The sequence below is a fragment of the Mchenga conophoros genome, linkage group LG15, assembly GCF_057382185.1.
Source record: "Mchenga conophoros isolate Kocher_MC1m ecotype Shallow Benthic linkage group LG15, M_conophoros_male_GT1.1, whole genome shotgun sequence".
Taxonomy (NCBI): domain Eukaryota; kingdom Metazoa; phylum Chordata; class Actinopteri; order Cichliformes; family Cichlidae; genus Mchenga; species Mchenga conophoros.
In genome coordinates, this window is record NC_140540.1 from 5074253 (window position 1) to 5095923 (window position 21671).

General features: G+C 41.9%; 1 protein-coding gene across 2 annotated transcripts in view; it reads left to right on the forward strand.

Annotated features, from left to right (window-relative positions):
- Nucleotides 1–676: 676 nt before the first annotated feature.
- LOC146557554 (bromo adjacent homology domain-containing 1 protein) overlaps nucleotides 677–21671 on the forward strand; it is a 29793-nt gene continuing 8798 nt past the window's right edge. Inside the window, exons 1-2 of one of the 2 annotated variants that reach the window (XM_085246296.1) lie at nucleotides 677–1646; nucleotides 19146–20939. In XM_085246296.1, coding sequence (XP_085102422.1) covers nucleotides 19166–20939 — 1774 coding nt within the window. In that variant the 5' untranslated portion in view covers nucleotides 677–1646; nucleotides 19146–19165. Of the gene's footprint in view, nucleotides 1647–10419; nucleotides 10581–19145; nucleotides 20940–21671 lie in introns of those variants that run through there. The other variant, XM_085246297.1, reaches the window with a different exon arrangement.

Consider the following 21671-nt stretch of genomic DNA (forward strand, 5'->3'; position numbering starts at 1 on the left):
GCTATTTTCTCTCAGATTGCAGGCTTTCTTCAGGGTCCTGGAGTAGAATGGGAGATTGGGTAATTGTTGCAAAACATATTTTTTAAATAAATGGTTACTACTGGATTATTATCATGTAGTTCAGTCAGTATGCAACAATAATTTGAAGTTATTTGCCTTTTTTTACTTGTTAAGGAATCAATGCTCTTCTTGTCAAATGTACAGCAAGTACTCCACCTGCCTTCACTCGTTTAACCATCTCCTCATGGGCACCCTCTGGAGTTGTCCTGCGGTGCCCGTGCCACCAGGGAATTGGCAGCAGATCATCTGGGTTCTGTGGGGTGCGTGTGGGCCTGGATAAGGCTTGTTTAAGTGCATGTTCACAATTAGACTGGGATCCTGGGAGTTCAGAGACAAGGTCACTGCCTTGCGCGCTGTTCTATAAACTACTCCTAAACAGTTCTTGTTTTCTGTTGTGTGTGGCACACTGTCCTGCTGAGTGGGGAAGACTGCTGGCTGCAAGTGGGGAGTCCCCATTGCCATGAGGGCTGTGTGCTTGGGTCTGCCCTCCAATAATGTTTATGTGGGAGGAGCATGTTAGTGCAAGACCACATAACAAGAAGAACAGTGCATCAACACTTCACCTGTCCGCGGTTTGAACGCCGTGGCTCACAGTAAACATGCTGAGGTTCATCAGGAGTTTCACTTAGACCGAATGTTTGCAACCGTTCACGTGGAGCCAATGCAAGCAACAGGAAGTTTTTTCTTTTGTTTTTTTCGTTTTTACTTCTGTTTTCTGCCCTGAACCCCACTCTGTAGCACAGTGGCTTGTGTGCAGGTGCTTTCATGCACACTGTGACGCCCATCATCGCGTCCAATTAACCCCACAGCGCATCCTTCCAAGAAAGTTAAGGGGCGGATCCAGCGAGACAGCCGCGTGGATACCTCTTTAAAAGGCATGTTGCTATCACATGCTTCGGCACGGAAAGTAGGATGAGGATGTTCTTGTGGTCGTTATGTAAACCATATTTGTCACTTACGATTTAAACGAACGCGGGGAGACTTTTTTTTGTTGCTGAGGATTTCTTCAATTTGCGCGGAGGGAGGGGAGAGGACGGAGAAAGGGGGGTGCAGCCCACCCAGTCTGTCAGCGCTGCAGTCAATCTATGGTGTGGTGTTGTGTTTTGTGCTGCTAGTTGTTGTTCGGGCTGTGCGCGTTGTTAACGCCAAAGGGACGGACACAGACGACGTGTGTGCGGGCTGTTGAAACGCCAATTCTCGAGGTTTGCTGCCGTGCTGCCGTCGGGAGAGTGAATGGGATAAGAAAAACAGCCAGAGCAAAGCCAGCTAGTCTCTCGGAAAAGAGTGCAGTCTCTTCTTGCGAGAAGAGAGTTGTTTGCCTCGTTCTCCCCTCTTATTTTCTCTCTTCTCGCCGTATTTTTTTTAAGGAGTTCCTTCGAGTGGAGAAACATCGGCGATATTCGTGCTCATTTCCTCCACTTGATCTGCATCGGTTCGCCACTCGGATGAGGCTGACTTGTCTTACCTAGCGATTTGGGGGGGGGGAAAGAAAAAGAGGAAGAAGAAGTGGTCCTCACACCAGCGAATCTTTTTAAAATTTTGTTTTTTAGACGAGGTAGTCCCTGCTACAGAGGACCTAGGTTACGGTAAGTGACGGCTGCTCCGTACTATCGTTTCTCTTTCTCTCTCTGTGTGTGTGTGTGTGTGTGTTTTTATTCAGGCAGAGTAGAGGTTACATGGACAGCTTTGCTCTTTTTGTGAGTCCCCCGTTTTTTAAAGTCATGTCTGGAGGACGTTGCAGAGGTAGATAATGGCCATGATGATGGAGGAGATATTCACAGGGAGTGGTACTCGGTCGGTACTGGCCGTGTATAATGTGTGTTAGCGTAGCCCCCCCCTCAACTCCCAATTTTCTCCCCCATCAAAAGGTTAACACCGACTGGTAATAGTGCTGTTGTGAACACGTTGAAACAAGGTCAGAGAGAGGGACACGGCGGCCCGCGAGCTCGCTAATATTGTGATCATGTGGAAGGATGCGCAGATGGACACACCTGGCCGTCACTCGGTGTGGCTGCGCGCGCACGACTGCTTGCAAACTTTAAGTCTCGAGGCTTTTTTTTTTCATCTCGCTCTCTCTTATTGCGACGTGCTCTCGCGTGCGCGTGATTCACGCTGGACCTGTTTTTAACGAGCTTCTCGAAGTAAACAGTTCATCAGCTGCAATCAAAATCAAGAGAAAAATAAAAATAAAATAATAGTAATAATTTCGTTTTTAATGACGAGGGGTCGTAATTGCTCCGACAATTAACCCACATCACAGTTTGCCAGTTAGGGCAATGGGCTCATAATAAATTATGTCACAGACGAAACCCCCCTCCGGAGGCTCATGCTGTCGGTGATTGATCTCCAGCAGTGTTGGGGACCGTTTGGGATAAGAAGAATAAGAAAGAACACTGATTGACTGGGTTTAAGCAAATTCTAGTATTTAACCAAACAATCTAGAAACTGCTTTGTGTAATGATGATGTACTAGAACTCCAAATCCTCCTCAGTATTGATTATACAGCTCACAAGCATATTTGAGTGGTGCCTAACACGTCCTTATTCAGTCACCTGAGCACCAGAACTACATGTAAAAAGACAACTTTATTGCTTTCAAGCTTCCACTTCTATTAAAAACATACAGAAGTGTTTACTGTTTGCAAGTTAATACTGTGGCTGTGTGAGGTGGAGCTACTTTAAAAATTCAGCTTGTGCATTCACCAACCAAGGGCTCCACTGAGATGAATGCAGTTAAACTTATTTAAAAGAAATAAAAAATAAAGCTGTGTAAATGAAATCATCTGAGAAGTTTAAAGGTGAATTGCCTTTTGCTGGAGCTGCTGAGACAAATAAGCAAAATAAGTCACAAAACCAAGTAAATGAGTATATTTTACAAGCTCGTTATGGAGTAAGAGTGTAGCTAAGTTTAGCTGAGGTAATCACTTTTTATCTCTGTTGGTCACTTACTAATCTAAATAATACCACGTCGGCTTGTCAGAGGAAGTGCAGGTTTTATTGAATCAGTCGGTGGAGAAGTTTCTCCACTGCTTGCGCGTTTAGGCTTGGTGTACACCACGAGTGACCTTTAGCCTCTGTGTTTCTTTCCCTTGTTCACACCATCATAAATGCATCCTGTTTTCTGCCGGGTCTAATTTTTTTCAGGTTCGTCTGTGAGCCTGTCCTGCAGTGTGCTGTGCTGCCAGGCCACACTGGTTTATTGTAGTTGATCATTAATCTATTGGAGTTTCCTCAGCACTCATTCTTCAGCCTGCCGGATCACTTTACCACTCTTTCCCTTTGATCCAGCAGACAGTGCCCCACGCTTCACTTAGCAATCATAAATGTCATGAAATTTAATAAGGAAGTCTTTTTAATGACTCGCACCTAGACCTGTCATTAAATAGCCATGCAGGACTAATAACTGAGCCATAAAGGCAATCCGCTGTGAATTAGCAATGGATTTCTGCCAGCATACAAATCTATTGCTTTAATTATCAATAAAATACTCACTGTTGGAATCGTTTTGGAGTAGCACTATATATTATTTTTTGGATAATTAAACCATCTGTGCTTGTTTCTATTGATTTTTATTCCTGCGCTGTGTGTCATCAATCAGTCGTTCTAATCGTTTCAAATACTTTGGGCATTATTTTTATTTTCCTGCGCTGTTCAACAGAGTTGTCTCAAGCCGTTGTTTATTTATTAATTGATTTCAGAAAGACTAAAGATTCTGTCCATGTGTAATGATAATTTATCTAATTACTGCAACTCGTGATACTCTAAAAGCTTCATTGTTTCTAGGCTACCTGTTGATACATTTTATCAGATAAAAAGGCATAAAAATATTAAAGAAATTAAATCAAGCTTGACAAGAATAATATATTTTTCTTTCTGTTTTTACTGAAACGACCAGACTTTACACGTAGAATAAGAAATGTTCAGACAGCTGTGATGGAGCTCAGGCTCAAAGGCCAGCCGGTGTGTAACAGCTGATTGAACTGTGAAACTGTGACCCCGGTGTGAAGGCTCAGCTGTGTGAGGTGGTGAAAAGAACAGGCTGTGACTTACTGTTAGTTCCTGAGCGATCCCATCTCTGTGATAATTAATAACTGCAGTGAAGTCTCCTCTGTTGAAACTCGCACTCTGTGGATGCACGTACCGACCCTGTTGCTGTGGAGCTGCAGGTATTTAATGAACTCAGAACCCTACAAACACCTGTAAGCAACAACTTCAGGTCCAGTTAAAGGAGCTGAAGTCAAATCTGGATTGGATTAACGGTGTTCCTCAGTAATAACCTCCTATAGACAGGTCTGTGTGTGCATCGTAGCAGCAGAGCAGCCACAAAACATAAGGAAGTTTAAAACTTGTTTCAGCTGCTCCCTTGTTCACAAGAGGTCGAAAAGCAGGTCTGACACAACCCTCCCATGGATTTGCGTGTCCACCTAGTCTCAAATCTGGGATCTTTTGGATGTTAGGCAAGCGTGTTAATCACTACATTCATTTCTGCTGATTTATGTCTATATTTTGAGCCAAAGCATGTATCCTCCATGGCTTATAATAGTGTGATTTGGACATTATCTGCAATAAAACAAGTGACCATTGTGAGTATGGTTACTGATGATCATGTGCCTTTTATGGTGACCCTCGGGCATTTATGATACCCACATAATGTGGTGTGTGTATGTGTGCGCATAGACGTGGCACTGGTTCAACATCAAAAAGCATGAATCCACAAATCTTTACATAGTTCCAGTTAGTTACATTACACTGTGGTAGAAAGTAACTAAATACAGTTTTAAACAATTAAAAAAGGTTTATGTAAAAAGAAAAACAATTTTGTAATCTTAACATTTTTAACACAAAAGCTCGCATCCTGTTAAAGTGTCTGACGACTGATGACTGTGAGTAACAAAAGCCTCTCGGGTGGTTTTATTTAAATGACTGTTTGAGGCCAGAGAAGAAAAACGATCGAACGTTTTAGACGTAAACAAAGGTTATGGGGGGGAAACAAAATCAAATTTGCGTCACAGAACACACACCTTCTCCCATGAATCATGTGATGACTCATCACTCTTTTCACTTATAACCCTTTCAAAGGAGGATATTCTGTAAAAATAAATAAATAATACTAATAATAATAAAAATACCTGCCTGTGTATACAACTGCAAAACAGTAGCTCCACCTTGACCGGCTATAACAGGAAAAACTAGAACTGTGATAATAGCCACAGGGACTGAGTACTTTTACTTTGCATGTACTACTTATGTGCCTTTTACTTTTTATATAGAGGACCTCAGCTTTTTATGTCATTTGTTTACAATATCCAGTTCTTACTTGCACTGATGTGTGATTGGACTAGGGAAGTGTAAACTGTGATACTGCAAAAACAGAGGGCTCAAACAGTCTCTGAAAAATCCCTCTGTGTATCTTTTTTCTTTTGTTTTGTTTTTTTGGTCCTGACCTTTGTTAATGGCTGTAAATTGAATTTCATTTGAGTGTGACAGTCAAATACTTTGTGTGCCCATATGTGTTTACACTGGCTGCCGTCTGAGTAGTTATACACAGGAGCGCCTTCCAATGACAAGCCAGATTACTGTCACGGTTGCTCGGTTTCATTGGGAGAGGCTTGTTTATGCTCATTTGCTGTCGTTGTCCTGAAGGAACCCTTTTACCTATATGCTGTGTTAGATTAATCGCATCTGCTGGACTCTTTTCTGCCCCATTAATGCCCATTATTGCAAGTGTTAATATGCGTGGCGCCACCCTTTTACGGTTAGTGCTTAATTTAATAATTAACCCATGTTGGCGTTTTTACGACAGAAGCCCTGCCCTAATCGTTGAATTCATTTTCAGTGCCCCGCCACTCTCTGTGTCCAGTCATTCTGACACTTTTATGCCTGCCATCTGTATGAAATTTTAATGACCCAACAAGTTGAATTGTGTATGTGTGTGTTTATCATTAGGCTTAAAATGTTTCTTTTTTTTTTAGGACGGGATCAGGTGACCCTGAACCCTCCCTCGGTTATAGGGAGTAGTCCTAGGCTGCTGGGGCCTTCCCAGTGTTTTTTTTTTATTTTTTATTTTTTATGTTTGGTGTTTATACACCAGCCTGCATTTAATCGTTAGGTATTACTAATATCTGTGTCTTTTGTCCTGTCTCCCATCCCTCACCCCCAAACTGGCAACACTGCCCCTCACTGTGCCTGGTTTTCCTGGAAGTTTCTTTCTGTTTAAAGGGAGTTTTTCCTTCCCACTGTCACCAAGTGCTTGCTCATAGAGGGTTGTCTGATTGTTGGGGTTTTCGCTGTATCATTGTGTGTTCTTACGATATAAAACACCTTGAGGGGACTGCTGTTGTGATTTGGCGCTACATAAAACAAATTGAATTGAATTGTGTGCAGGCCTTTGGAGTAGCTAACACTTAGATCCACGTTGGACCGTAAGGACTGGGGTTTGTTTCCTCCTGCGTCTGACCAGCTTTGCTTTTCTTCATGAGAAAAAAACAAAACAAAAAAACCAACAGAACAAAAATCACCACCCACTGTTCTTACAGTCAGAGTAAAAAGATGAAGTAGTTTGCTGGGTTGGCTCAATAATTGGCCTCCATCTCTGTACTTGAGGCTCACCAATACAATGAAAAGAACCGCAGTGAAACGGACTCAAACGAGCTCTTTTGATTCTGTTTACTGAACCACCGAGGACCGACTAAATCTGCTTTCTGCACTCGGCTGTAAGGGTAACTGACGTTGAACCAGTGTGCATAATAAAACATTAAGTCTGATGGTTTTAAACTAAAATTTTTATTTTTTTCGCCAAGTGTTTTGACAAAAGGATGTGTCTGTTTACAGTTTCAGGTACATTTGTAATAGCTGCCGGTAGTGCAGCTTGCTATGTCTTCATAAGCCACTCTGACTGGTAGATATTATATGTTCAAAGGAACGAGAGAGCGAGCAAACCAAAACTGTAACTTTGAAGTGACACTCTTCACAAATTCTGCCTTTTCAGCTTCTTCATCTTTGAACTCTACTTGATTTGAGCCTTAAAATCTAAGACAATTTTAACATTTGATCTGGAGAAGTGCTGTCGCCATGGTAAAAGCAGCATCCGATCGTTATTTGGTCCATTTGTTCATCATTGTTAATAAATAGTCCTAAATGGCTTTTTTGGCTATATTGTGTCCATCTATTAATTTTCTTAACTGCATACTCAAATTGGGGTCACATATTTGGAGTGAGCTTTTCTTTTTGAAGTAATAATGGGTGCAAGGATCAGTGTGTGCAGCTGTCTGCCTCTATGAGATCCGTGATTCAATTGGGTGCCTGATTTAAAAAGTTTTTCAACTTGGTTAATTCATAATGTAAGACGTATCTGGCCACCTGTTGGATGTCCAGTACTGACTTTTCTTTTTAGCTCTGCTCTGCTCTCCCACAGTCCCTTAAAGACATGTCCAGCTAATATTATCAATTGCTCTAGCTAGTGGTTAAATCCTTCATGGTGCGTTCTCATTTGCTGCTCTGGAGGATGCATTTGATTCATTGCTATAAAAATGGTGAAATTAAATGGCACCCAACTAGAACACATACCTGCACGCTGTTCTTGCAGAATGCCGGCCTTGGGTATTGAATCCTTCCGCTGCTTCCAATTCCTGTGGATATGATTATGCAGTAAAGGAGCTGCAGGTTTCTCTTGGCATTTTCCTGCTTTATTGTTTGCTGAAAAAACCACCCAGTTAGAATTTAGTTGATTTTTAGTAAACCTAAGGTGACCACAGCTTCCATTTTCCAAAAGGAGACCAATAACTAACCTTTTCTGCTTCTTTGTGTTTACTTTCTTTAATCGATTTACCCCTGTAAAGCACTTAGTGACTGTTTCTTGTCTCTAAAAGTGCTTTAAAAATAACTCAAAGTTACTTTACTCACTTTTAAACAGAAAGTGTTTGAATATAGTCTCCAGTGGATGATCGTGCTGTTTTTTCCCTCCGGTGAACCAATCAATACCAACCTTCTTAGGTTTTACTTCTGTGTCCGAGCGGTATTTCCAAATCAAATCTTCACTCTCCACAAGTGGCTTTTAGAAAATGCAAACTGTCTTCCTGACAAATGATACCTGATTAGTTTTTTTTAAAGAACAATGCATCTGATTGGATAAGCCTCTCTTGAAAAGTTGAGGTATTGATTATCTGATGTTGCGCAATGTGACGGCCACTTGACTCGACTTTTCTACAGCAATGGAAAGACTGGCCTGTGACAGGCTTCCTGTAGAGGGTTTCAATTGATGTAATAACTTTGTATTCAGCTCTTGCTGTGTGTGTGTGTGTGTGTGTGTGTGAGAGAGTCAGCCTCTTTCAGCCTTTCATTACCATTTCTTGCCATTAAATAAGTATGTTGTTTGTAATAAGTAGCAAAGCAGGTGCTCTTATTTCAGGTTCTGATTCTGATTGCATAACCAAAAATAAAAAAAATAATTCAACAGTTTTTTAAGCTTTCTGGAGCCTCAGTGGAAGGAGAAAAACACACCAGCAGACACTCTGTACAGACAGATAAAATAACAATAGATGAACTATGTTTTTAAGCAGTCAAACACTCGTTAAATTAATAGAAAAATGAAGAGTCTGCTTTTTTAATAAAAGTGTGTCGTGATAATTGAAATATCTGAAAGGGGCTAGGGAGCAGCAGATATAATTTTTGAGGCTGTGATGAAAGGAAAAATAATTTAAAAACATTTTAATTGTGTAGTTTAATTCCCAGCTATAGTTTAATTATTTAAATTTACACATAAAGTATAAGCTCATCAGCAGACAAGCTTACTTTAAATGTAGCAACTAATTAATTAATTAATTATTATTATTAATTTTTTTAAATAAGTATTTACACTACTAGAGATTAGCTTTATGTGAAAACCTGCTGCTGCACTTTTTAAAAATGCACTAGCTCACGTGTTCATGTGATGACCTTGGTTTGATCTAACAGTTTAGCTTACACTGGTAACACATATACATATCAGTCAGTTCAAATATAAATGTCTCAGTTTTGAATGCAGGAGTCTAGTGAGATAGATTTTAGAGTATTCCAGTAATTTGTCTGCAAATGACAGTATATGTGCTTATAGTTGGATCCGTAACTGTGCATGGTGGAGTTTGCTTAAATTTTCCTAGAAGTGAAGAAACATGTGGGTGGAACATTTAGCACCGTTTGAGCTTCGGACCTCCCGTTTGGAGCATGCCTGATTTTCCCCCTGCAGTTTTAAAGACATACACATCAGGGTGAGTGTAAAGAGGCTATATCGGTGCACCAGATGCAGACTGATCAGGTGTTGTACTTTTATATTATTTAACCCTTGTGCCACCATTTCAACTGCTGAGTTTCACAAAGGACTGCAGAAGAGATGTGTTTGCTCTATGGATGCTTACTAAAAAAACAAATTTGATAACCAGGGAGAAAAGTAGCTGAAAAAGGTGGAAAAACAGATAAAAAAAACCAAACATCCTCAATCACCCAGATTTGTGTTGTTAGGATTCAGGTGTGTGTTTGGTGCCTTGGTTGTTTGTTTCTCTGTTTTTGCCCTTTCCCCCATGACAGCAGGGACAGAGATGGGGCAAAAAAGCAGAGAGGGTACCCCTTACTTTTTGAAGTTTTCAAACTTATGGAGAAGGTAGATGGGTGTTACCCACTGCAGTCTAATTGGCTTCTCTGGTCTCAGCTCTTTATGGACAATTAAATGAAAAATGAAGGTCCTGCATGAGCTTGATTTAAAGATGTATTTTTGTGTAGACAAAGTGGAGTTTAACTTTGAACCTTATAAGCCTGCATGTTAATAAAAACTGCTTTAATACAAAAAAGTCGGGAATTAAAGTGAGCTTTAGACGGGTTTAATCCCCTTTACATCTCCATAACTTAAAGAACCTCAGTTAAACCTCATATCTCACATCCACCACACGGAACACTGTTGACTCATGGCCACGTCCTTGTTCAATCTTAATGAGAAATGTCTCTGGACGTATTTTAACAGTCTGGCGTGTTTTGGTCACGATAAGATGACAGGGGTGAGGCTCCGCGCGGTGGTATAGTGGGGAGGAAGGAGGGGGGCGGCAGTAGCCTAACGTCCATCGCTTTTCATTGTGTGTTTTATGTAATGGACCCAAGTTACCTCGCGTACTGCAGTTATTTAGTTTTCTGCATGTTTGTCCGACATGGGAGAAGAAGGGAGGGGGGTGGCGAGCGAGGCTGGTCCGTATGGGAACTGGTTCAGATTAACTTTCTGCCAATCGGTGGAAACCCAACCAGGAAGAGCACGCACACATCTCACAGGCAGCGCCACTGAACGTCCCCTCTCTCTTCTCTTCGCTTCACTCCTACCCAGCTCTCCCAGTTACGGAGCTCTGCCATCGCACCAGTCCGGCTCCGTCTCTCCTCCCCTCCCCAGCCCTCCCACACCCCCACCCGCTCGCTCTTCCCCGACTATCCGTCCGTTTGTCCGTCCTTCCCCGCAGATTTGTTCGACGGTTCCCGGCTCTGCTGGAGGAAGCGTGGCGGCGAGCCGTAAGTTACCACCTCGATCTTTTTTTTAAACACACATGTATTTTTTGGGGAGGGGGTGCTATCTGGCTGTGAATGTTTGAAGTTGTGTTCCGACTGCCCAGCCGTCCAGAGAAGGAGCGCAGAACCCTTTTTTTTATTATTATTTTTTCGCTTCGTGCACCAGAAGCGACACACGGGGCTGCTGCTACGTGCCATAACCTCACAGCTCTCAGCTAGGACTGGGATCGGGAACAGCCACCGCGTCGCTGATCGGGAATCCGGTCAGAAAATGTGATCAGGAGGGGTGACTGCCCTTTATTTTTGCTTGGTGTGTGTGTTTGTGTGTTCTGGTAGCAACCCCCCCTCCACTCCCCTCCCTTCCTCAACCCGTATTTAGAGCCTGGCTGGCTACTTCAGATGGGCAGCTACGTCAGGCTGTACTGTATCCCATCATACTGTATTCCACGGCCACTGTATATAAATTTATATATATATATATATATTAACGCACTTATTACAAATCTATCCAGGCATGCATATCTAGCAATCCGCCCTCGACATCCCTGCCAATGGTGTTAAAGCTCCGACTGTCTCGGAAGAAAGCCAAAACAGTAACGCAATGTTTCAGATTCTCTCAGGCTTTTATCTCTTCTTGAAACAACAACCCCCAACCTCCCCCCTAAAAAAACCCCCATCATGTCAGCGCCTCGTGTTGAACCTGCCCGTCACCACCGGCCCCGACACGGAAAATGTAAAATAAGAAGCTCTCAGTCTGATCCCAGCAGCCACCTTACCCAGCTGGTTATTTATTTTTGATGGATGCTCTGTGGGGTTTTGTGGCTCTGCCTAAAAGTTCAAGGCAAGAGCATTTTTTTTAAATAAAAGAGAGAGGTGTAATTACAGGTTTTGATGCAGGCTGATGAGCCCTTTATGAACGTGCCCAGCACAACTGTGGTAACCAAGTGATCTGCAAGGTGTGTCCTATCTGGTGTTGCCTTATTGGGCGGCTGTAATGCAATGTTTCTTTGACCGTTTTAGTGTCCTTGTTTTGACTTGAGCTTTGAGTTGCTCATCCAAAACGAGGTGATTTCTTTCCCCTGAATTTGAAGAGGCGAGAATTTTGAAGTATTTCATTGCAAAGGTGGAAAAAAGGGGGACTGTCGGAAATGTTTGGAGCGTGAATTTTAAGAGGAGTGTAATTTTTTTTTAAATTTAATTTATCCAAGAGTTAGTTTCAGGGGAAGAAGGGAAGAGTGCTTGAACTTTTCTCCTTTCCAGAATCCGGTTCTTTCATTTATTGTGCTGCAAAAATATTATTGTGCTAAAGTTAATCACTAACTGGTCTTAAAAGCTTGATTATTTAGCTTTCTTTTTTTTTTATTTAGTGCTGTATTTCCTCTGTTATGTTTGTGGTGTGTTTTTTCCAGCAGAAATTTCAGGGCATCCCCCAAAGAAGGTTTTGCTACAGCTAAGGGTGGGGAAAAAATTCTAGAACTGAAATAAAATGACTTTTTTAACAGTTTTAACAATGGGCAGATTTTCAAGTGGCTGGAAATAGATTTGTGTAACACAGCGTGAACTGCCTTTAGTGCAAAAGGGTCAGTCACACTTTTTCTGGGCCAGAAAAAACAAAGATTTTTCAAGATATTGCAGGATAGTTAAATAGATGGTCACTCAAGGTTTCATTAGTTTTTTTGTTTTTGCTTTTGCCAAGGTAACGGATACAATTTCCTCCACACACACCAATAATAAGCCAAACTGAGCTCAGCTGAATATTATTTTTATGCCTTTGCAAGCTTTTTGGTGTGGACCTCCACAACAGTCCCAGTTTGTTATGTGGCCCCTTGGGGAAAATTAATTGCCCACCCCTGTCTCAGGCCCTTAGGGATAAAAAAGTGATGCTTTGGCTAGCTTTCATAGCGCATGACAGTTATTCTCAAGTGTACACTTGAAGGGCACACTTCAGAGGCTTTTAGCATTGCCACTAACACATAAAATGCCATGTAATCCAACTATAAATATTATTCATTTATTTACACGTATAGCTAATTTGGATTTTCTATTTTAAATGCCGTAATTACTCCCAGCGCTGCTGAATTTCTGTCTGAGTTGCTTGGCAACATCAAGCCGCACAGGCTGGGGTTTGTAAGGCTGGACTAGTTGTTATAATCCTGACAAGTTTAAAGATTTTCATGAAGAGATTTTCTTAGATTGCTGTCAGTCTGTAGAACAGAACAGCGAGGCTTTCTGCTGTCCTTTTTACACTTGTACAGACTGCCCCCCCCCCCTCACAGAAGAGATGTCTCTCTCTTCTTCTCTCACTTCCTCACTTTTACACTCTCAACTTTGGTTGTAGTTCCTCTGCCTGCGGTCTTCTCTCTCTCTCTCTCTCTCTTTTTTTTACCCCTTCACAGCTCAGATCCTTAGACTCGAGCTACCGGCCTCACAGCTGTAATTATTATTTAAGTCATTATTAAGGCATTTGACTTGTCAAATAATATACACAGAGAAAAGAAGGTGTTTAGTTAAACTGGTTGCTAAAAGTTAATGTTCCCAGCCAATCAGACTCCTCAGAAATCTGCTCAACATGCTCATGAATACTTTATAGCAAGCTGTGAAGCAGCAATAACCCAACATATAAATATCCTATAATAGTTATTTATTAATGATCTTATACTGTTATTGCTCTTGAAACATTTATTAACTGTTTATGCCCAGCTGTATGTATCACAGGAGCTTATACTAACAGACACTTGTATCTGTTTACAATTGCATCATATTGTTTTAGTAGTATTTAACTATTTAGTCATTGATAGTTTATGTTTACATCGAGGGTAAAGAATGGTGTTACTCCCACAGATGAGCTCCTTTTTTCTGGTCTTTCATCACACTGAGATCCACTTTGATTTTAACCTTGAGTCAGGTTGGTGTGATCTTGTGGCGAGTTATCAGATTTCACGTCGTATTCTGAAAGCTGGTCTCAGCTTTTCACCTGTGATTGGGTTTGTGTTAGGATTAACAAAGTCATACGGCGAGGCAGTTGCACTGCTTCGCATTTGTGCTCCAGGAAATTGAGAAGTGAACTTTAATGCTCAGCGTTAACACGCTTTGCTGTTTGTCGTTTAGCCTTTTGTCTGCTTTGTGTTTATTAATAACGGTTGACGTTGGAGGCCGACGCATATCTCACACTTATTGACTCGATATCAGTTGTGTAGCTTGATGCTGTTTAATCATCATTACAAAAAAAGCCATCTGGTTTGCTCTTTTACACCCAGAGTCACAAGAGTCCTGAGAAATCATGCATGTCTCATCATTAAACGAAAAAAAAAAAAGATCCTGGTGTGTTCTCTGTATAATTGCTGAGAGGATCTTATGATCTGTTTATAACCAATTAGAGATGGAGTGCCGGGTCATTGATCTCCCAGCAGATGTGAAATTACTTCCTGCGGATCACCGGACCTAACTGTGTTTAAAGAACCAAATTGCCGTTCTGCCAGAAGGCTGCTGCACAAGATAATATGAAGCAGGTTATTCCTTGCAGCGTCTCCACACCTACAACTCTCAGCAGTGACCCCACATCTGATGGAAAAATTGCAGAATCAGGATAAATGCTTTGCTTTTAATCTGGACTCCGACAGATCGTTCATTCTAACAGGTTTAGTGACACTTAACAATTTTTTAAAATCTTGAAAGCAAATCAAATATGAAGTAACAGCACCACCAAATTTTAGATTTGAAGTTTGTCTTTCAGGTATTGAATTTCTGGTTCAGCCAGCAAGGTAACACCATTAAACCGATTACATCTTGTCTGATAAGCTCAGCCTGAAGTAAAGCAACCTTTGCCACAGCAAAGACTGGGAAGACACGCAAACACAAGCCATATCTGAGCTTATCGCGCCCATGGTTTTTAACTTTTATCAAGACAAAAGCTCTTTGTGAGGAGTGTAACATGGGAATGTTTTAAACTCCTCTAATGTCACATTAATCACTGAGTCAGAAAGTTGTCTTCAGTTTTCATTAGCCCTTGAGCTAAAATCGGATTTGATACTGCCAGGATCTCTTGCACGCTGGAGTGTTGGACCGCCTTGAGGCTGCGCAAGCCCAGTCAGATTGTGGCCGACAAAATCCAACATGTTAGAAGAATCTTGTCGGGTTTCTACTGTTAGCGAGTCATCTATTGGGATAGAAGTTTCTGGCCTCGAACGTTTTCGCACCGCAGAGAAATCTGCATCAACCATCAGGCCTCTCGCCGCCGAGCGCAGGCACACTCATCTGAACAGATGCCTGTTTGGCTCCATGTAGAATAAACTGGGGAAAACATTAAAAAGCTTAACTGTGATAATACTGCGGGTAACCAATAGAATCATTCCGATCTAAAGCTCATTTGGGGAAATGTTTAAACTTTAAAGCCAGTATCCTTGCACCTTTTAAAGCGAGGAGAATGGAGAGACGAGCAGCAGCTGTAAATATGCGTATCAATCGTCATTAAGGAGGATTTCATTATCCGATTATAGCTAATTATGGAAAATATGGTGTAGGACAAGAAGCTCCTGTGGGTCGGGAAAAAGAAAACCTTTATTTGATTAACAAAAAAGAACGCCCAATGATGGAAAACTTCTAATTGTGTCTTGGTTTCTTTTCCTCGCGGTGCAGAATGTGTCTGCAGGGTTATTAAATGGAGATATTGGTCTTTAAAAGTTTAACCCGCCTCATTAGCTGGTACACGATGGTTCATCTTTACCTTTTCCCCGAACACTAAAAAGGAAAAGTAATGATCTCTGTACGGGCATTATTTTAAAACGCAAACATACAGTGTGTGAGTCACTCTCTGCTTGTTTGTGTTGCAGTTTTACGCTGAGCGCAGGGAGAGTTTTCCGCAAACACTTTCTGGCTGATGCTAATTAGGTTTAATTGTTAAATGATTTCACGGTGGGCTTTGGGAATCATCACATATTGTGTTGTATTGCAGATGGAAAGATTCTCTTTCTTTACATAACACGGGCGCTTAGAAAAGTAATGGGAAGCTGGACACCATCCAATTTAAAACGGCTAAAAGTGTCACATTTAAATGGGCTTCAATTTATTTGCCTTATTTTTCTCTCACTTGCACTTATTGTGGTCAAAGATGATTTTTTTGACATTTTCCTGCCAGACTAAACACTGCAGACTAAACAATTGGCCTTAACAAGCTGCTGCTTGCCTGCTGTGTGTACATGTGGTGATAAGGCAATGAGCACAGTGAATGAATGGCACAGTGCATCAGTTTCTCCAGTGCGACACAAACCCGTCATAATGAGAAGATCCCAGGCACACGCACAAAAGCTGCAGCTCGCCATATGATCTGATTACAAAACCGTTCAGCTGAATCTATTCATCATTAAGTTTCTTTATGTATTGAATCAGATGTTGGATTTAAATCTAAGCTGAGGGCTTATGCAAGATAGTCGGTATCTTTGTTTTGTGTGTGGCTTGTTGACTTCTGCTGGGTTTTTTGGTTCTTTTTTTTATATCCTGTCTAGCTTTGTCTCGTCTTAAGTTATGACTGTTGAAAACATTTGAAGTAATCTTTGGTCTCAGTGTCATCCCTACTACACAGCATAACACTGCCTGGTCTGACCGCGCAATGTGGCAGAACTCAAGGGCTGAAATAGATCTCTATGGATCCAGTTAAAGTTTTTTTGGTAAATGATTTGAATTACTGTTGACAGGGAAGTCTTTTTTATATTGTGAGCTACCTCCCAATATCCACCATGTCACTAGTAACCTCTATATTGTTGGGCAAAGATAGCCTCGTGGTAGCACTCGCCCTTTTGTATGGATTTTTTGCCGAAATGGAAAAGCCTAACTAAGAACTACAAGGTAAAGGTTCATGTAAAGTACTGTAGAAAAGTCTTGGGCTGCCCTTAAAGGAGAGCCAGACTTCCTTGTCATTTTTTTTTAAACCTGGCCTTTCGCAAGTTTTTTTTTTTGGACATTGACTGTTTCACCACTCATTTTCAGTCCAGTCCTGACTATTTTCAGAGAAAGTTTTGTTAGCCTCTTAACACTGACCTATGAATCATTCAAGCTTAAAAAAGACACCCTAACCCGTGTTGTGTCTACACATAACAACTTGGCAAAGAACCAGTTTTAAATTGTACTTTTAGGCACTTTGTTACTAGCCGCCTATTGCAGAAATGCATAATTTGTTCCCAGTAGCTGAAGTGCCAAAGATATCACAGTTTGACAGGCATAAAATTGTATTTTCAAATCAACAAGGTGATTCCCAAAGAACTATTGGCTAAAAAGTGCAGTGTGTTTGAGGAAACTGGACAAGTGGTGGGCAAAATAAAAAGTGGCAAATGTGTCTACAGTAGATGGAGGTCGTGCCCTTAAGAAGCAGGAAAGAAAGAGCTGACACAGGACCTGAGAGGTGCTTCAGTGGCCCTTCAGTTTATCCCATCTACTGTTCACTGAAGCCTCATCAGAAATGATGTCAGTGCAAGGGTAGCTGTCAAGATGCTGTTCTTAAAGGAGGGAAACAGAGAGAAGACTAAAGTTCTTGTGTCATGTTATCCAAGTGGTAACAGGTCTTACAGAGTGAGGAATCCAAATGTAAAACTTTTGGCCCAAATCAATATGTACAGAGGAGTTCAGGAGAGAGGTACAGCAGTGAGTTAACTAAAACCAGATGTGAAAAACATTTGCTAACTAAAATTTAAAAAAAAAATAGACATTTGAAAATAATTAAAACGAACTGAATTTATTTAGTGAAAAGTAACTAAAAAAAAAAGGAAAATAAAATAGAAATATCCCTAGTTTTGGTATTTGTTAGGTTGGTCAAGCTTTAATCAAAACTTGCCTTATGAGGCTTTGATGGATGTATTTATTGGAACTTTGGATTTCTGCGAAGACTGTGAGGCTTGTTTTTATTCAGTGTTTTTAATATAATAGTGTTTCTGAGTTTCCTAAATCTTGCCTTTACCATATACCCTCAATACAATAATAATAACACTAAAATTAACACTGAAACTAATAGAAACTAAGCTAAAACGAAACATTGTAACACAACGAAAATTAAACTCAAATGAGGAAACTCACTTTTGGAACTAGCTGAAACTAAACCGAATTAAAAGCAAAAATCAAAACTAAATAAAAATCAAACCTAATTAGAAAATACAAACTATAATAACTCTGGTGTCTACAGGCATCAGTACACAGTGGAGTCTCTGTCATGGTTTGGGGCTGAATTTCAGCCAGTGGTTTGGGGAATTTTGTCAAAAATTTCAAAAGGAATTATGAATGTAGAAGAAGTATCATCAGATTTGAATCCACCATGCAATACCATCTGATTGGAAATGGCTTTTTTTTCAGCATGACAATGATCCCAAACACACTGCCAGTGAAGTTAAAGCATACCTGGATTGAAAAGCACATGGAACGCAGCCAAACAAGAGTTTTGAACGTCCTTCAAGAAGAAGTCTGAAGAAACCATAAGAAAGCTTGCCTAAGAGAGTTTAGCTTATGTTGAAGAATAAAGGTGTTTGTACCAGATTTGTTCATGTTCGTATAAATTGTTTCACCTATTTCCAATTCTCCTGCATAATCAGAATCAGAATCAGAATACTTTATTGATCCCTGGGGGAAATTATTTTTTGTTACAGTGCTCCATTTTAAACCAACATTAAGACAAGACAGACAATACGCTAACTAAGAATAGTACAATATATACATATATATACATACATACATACATAAGTCACTTATAAATAAATATTTGGAAAAGAAACATGTGTAGCTGTAGCAGCAAACAGTGTGTTAAGTGCATGCGTTGTACAGGGAGATGGCCACAGGCAGGAATGATTTCCTGTGTCGTTCAGTGGTGCTTTTCGGTAATCTCAGTCTCTCACTGAACGTGCTCCTGTGACTGACCAACATGTCATGGAGTGGGTGGGAGGTGTTATCCAACATTGTCTTTATCTTGGACAGCATCCGCCTCTCCGACACCACCTTGAGGGAGTCCAGCTCCATCCCCACAACATTGCTGGCCTTACGGATCAGTTTATTAAGTCTGTTGGCATCTGCGACCCTCAGCCTGCTCCCCCAGCATGCAACAGCATAGAGGATCGCACTGGCCACCACAGACTCATAGAAAATCCTCAGCATTTTCTGGCAGATGTTGAAGGACCTCAGTCGCCTCAAAAAATAGAGACGACTCTGGCCCTTCCTGTAAAGTGCTGTGGTGTTTTTAGCCCAGTCCAGTTTATTGTCAATGTGTACTCCAAGGTATTTATAGTCCTCCACAATGTCAACACTGACCCCCTGGATTGAAACAGGGGTCAAGTGTTTCCTGGTCTTCCTGAAGTCCACGATCAGTTCCTTGGTCTTTGCCAATAATATAACAGAGGAAAGGCTTAAGACTTGCACAATACTTTATAAGACTTTGTTTAAAATATATTCTTGTTTAGAAAGTGGTTAAAATACTACGACACCCTACGACTAACCCTTACTGAGTTAAGGCCAGGGATTGGTTGAGATCTGTTGTGTAAGAGTAGAAAATCAGCACAAAAGTGGAGTTTTGACCACTTGTTCATCTCTTCTCTCTAGGCCACATAGACAAGCATGTGATGACTCACGCAAGGCAGAAGGGTTCCCTTGGGCACAACCAAAGTCCAGAGTGGTGGGACAACAGCTGCCTTTGGCCACATGGTGGTGCCATGGACGGCGCCTGGCCTGAGCGCACACTGCGATTTGGCAGGACAAAGAAGATAAGCGAGGTCACTAAAAAAGACAGAAACATGGCCAAGAGGATGAATGACAAGAGGGAAAGAACAGAAAGATCAGAGCAGAAAAGAAAGGTGGACCGGAGGCACGTCAAGAAACGGGACAGGAAAATGTACCCTTTGCGAGGGAGGGCTGGGAATTCAGAAAGTGAAGGACTCAGTTGCCATGTCCTCCTGACCCGACTGGAGGAAAACATTCGTGAAAAGCAGAGGTCTAAGGAAAGTAAAGGAAAGGATGGCCGCAGACGATTATCTCACAAATCCAAGTCCAAAAAAAGGAAAAGCAGTGACGGAAAAGAGGAGAAGTCGTCACCAAAAAACAAATTAAAATCATGCAGTGGAAGTTATAGCAAGAGTATTCGGTTGGGAGTCTTTCAGCCACGCAAGCGGAGACTGGCTTCTCTCAATGCTGAGGCGGTAAACAGCCTGCTACTAGAAAGAGCCACTGATCCCCAACCAGCAGCCAAACAGGCCAAGAGACAGGAGGAACCCATAAATGCAGGGGCTTTCCTGGATGCAGATCCAGTGAGAGGTGGTGTCTGCGGAGGTCTTAAGGCTTTGCGAGGGACCAACACTAAAGGCTCCACATTTCATGAACTTGAAGCGTACCAAAGCTCTAAGCCTGCCAAGAGGGCCAAAGTTAGCCGAGGGGATGAAAGTTTGGGGATGAGTCAGGAGTGCCTTGACGCTCCTGCACCCAGACGGTTGGCTGGACTTAATGCCGCAGCCCTGCTGAAGCTAACCAGTTCCTCTGCTACCAGTAAACAAAGAGCAAAGGCTGCACCCACAGCTACTGTTACTTCAGACTGCAAGGCTCCCGTCGTGGGCCCGACCCAAAAGTCGCACTCGAGGGCCAAACTTCAGCACAAGGGACGCACACAAAAGCAGAAGGGGAAAAAGATCCCTCCCCTGCACAGTGGCTGCACAGCTTGCAAGAAGGCAGGCTTTGAGCCAAAGGTGGAGTGGGAAACGGGTGGCTGCACCCATCGACTGACAAAACCGGGCTACCAGTCACGCAGTATGCTAGCATACCCACTGAAGAAAGTGAAAGAGGAACAGCTGGAGACTGAGCTGAGCCCGTACTACTGCTTTCCTGCAGAGCGCTCAATGGACTACTGTCACGGCTTGGCCTTCTTTTTAGGCCAGCAACCCTATGGAGAATCAGACGATCAGCCACTTAACTCAGCCATGAGCCCTGTGAAGCGCGAGTGCCTAGTAACCTCACCATCGCTGACACATTCCCTACCACACACAGCGCTCACCCTGAGCCCTCACCCCTGCCTCTGCACCGCCGACCATTGCTTCTCCAGCTATTACGTACACATCGCCCACCCCACACACACTGGAACAACTTCAGCCACCATGGCCCCGCGACCTCTTAACTTGCCCCCATCTAGTTTGTGCCCTAGCCGAATGAGCGGCTCCAAGCTGCTGGGGCAGCAGGTGTCACATACATCGGGACTAGCCCACCCCGCCTACTGCAATTCTGTGGCTTCACCCTGTTACGGTGACGCCTGCGGGATTAGTGGGTATACCTACAGAGCGATGGCTCCTGTCACCAGCAGGGGTTGCTCTTTTAGCACAGGATGCAGTGGATGCACGCACAATATCAAAACAGGTGAGTGGATTGACCCCCATGCCCCAAGATTTGGTTTCATAAATGTTCAGTATTAATTGCTGATTATTAATTATCACCGTCTTAAGTGGTTTTCTGAGGCCACTTGAGGATTTGCTCACAATGATGGCAAGTTCTTTTGTGATAACACTTCTTTGATTTAGCTGTTTTTTAGCCTTCTTTGCCAGTATTATAAAATAAACCTTTATTCCAATAGTTAGACATAAAGCTATTACTTAAAGACTCTGAAGAGTCCTTTGTTGATAAATGATATGCCTCAAGCCAATTGTGAAATCAAGCAAGTGGAGCCTTTCTGTTTTATGTAGTCCTTTTTTGTCTTTTGCCATGAGCTTTTAAATTGCCTGCAGAATGAGGTAACTGCTTTAGATGTGTGTGGCTAAGGAGCTTTAGGCTTATTGTAAAGTTTTCGGTTACAATGTGTCATGTGTCATGTACGTAGCTAGACTGATAAAAGAAGCAGGTTACTTTTAAGCAGGAAAAAAAAAAAATTATATATATATATATATACATACACATATATACGTACACATATATACATACACACACACAGTGGAACCGCGCGACTTACGAAATTAATTTGTTCCTGAAGATCTTTCGTAAATCGAAGCACCCATTGCGCGTTTTGAGTGAGGCGATGCTGAACGATAGGCTATAGGCTAATTGCTAACTAGAACAACAATACGTCGTTCAAGTGAAACAGCGAAGCGCTAGTAC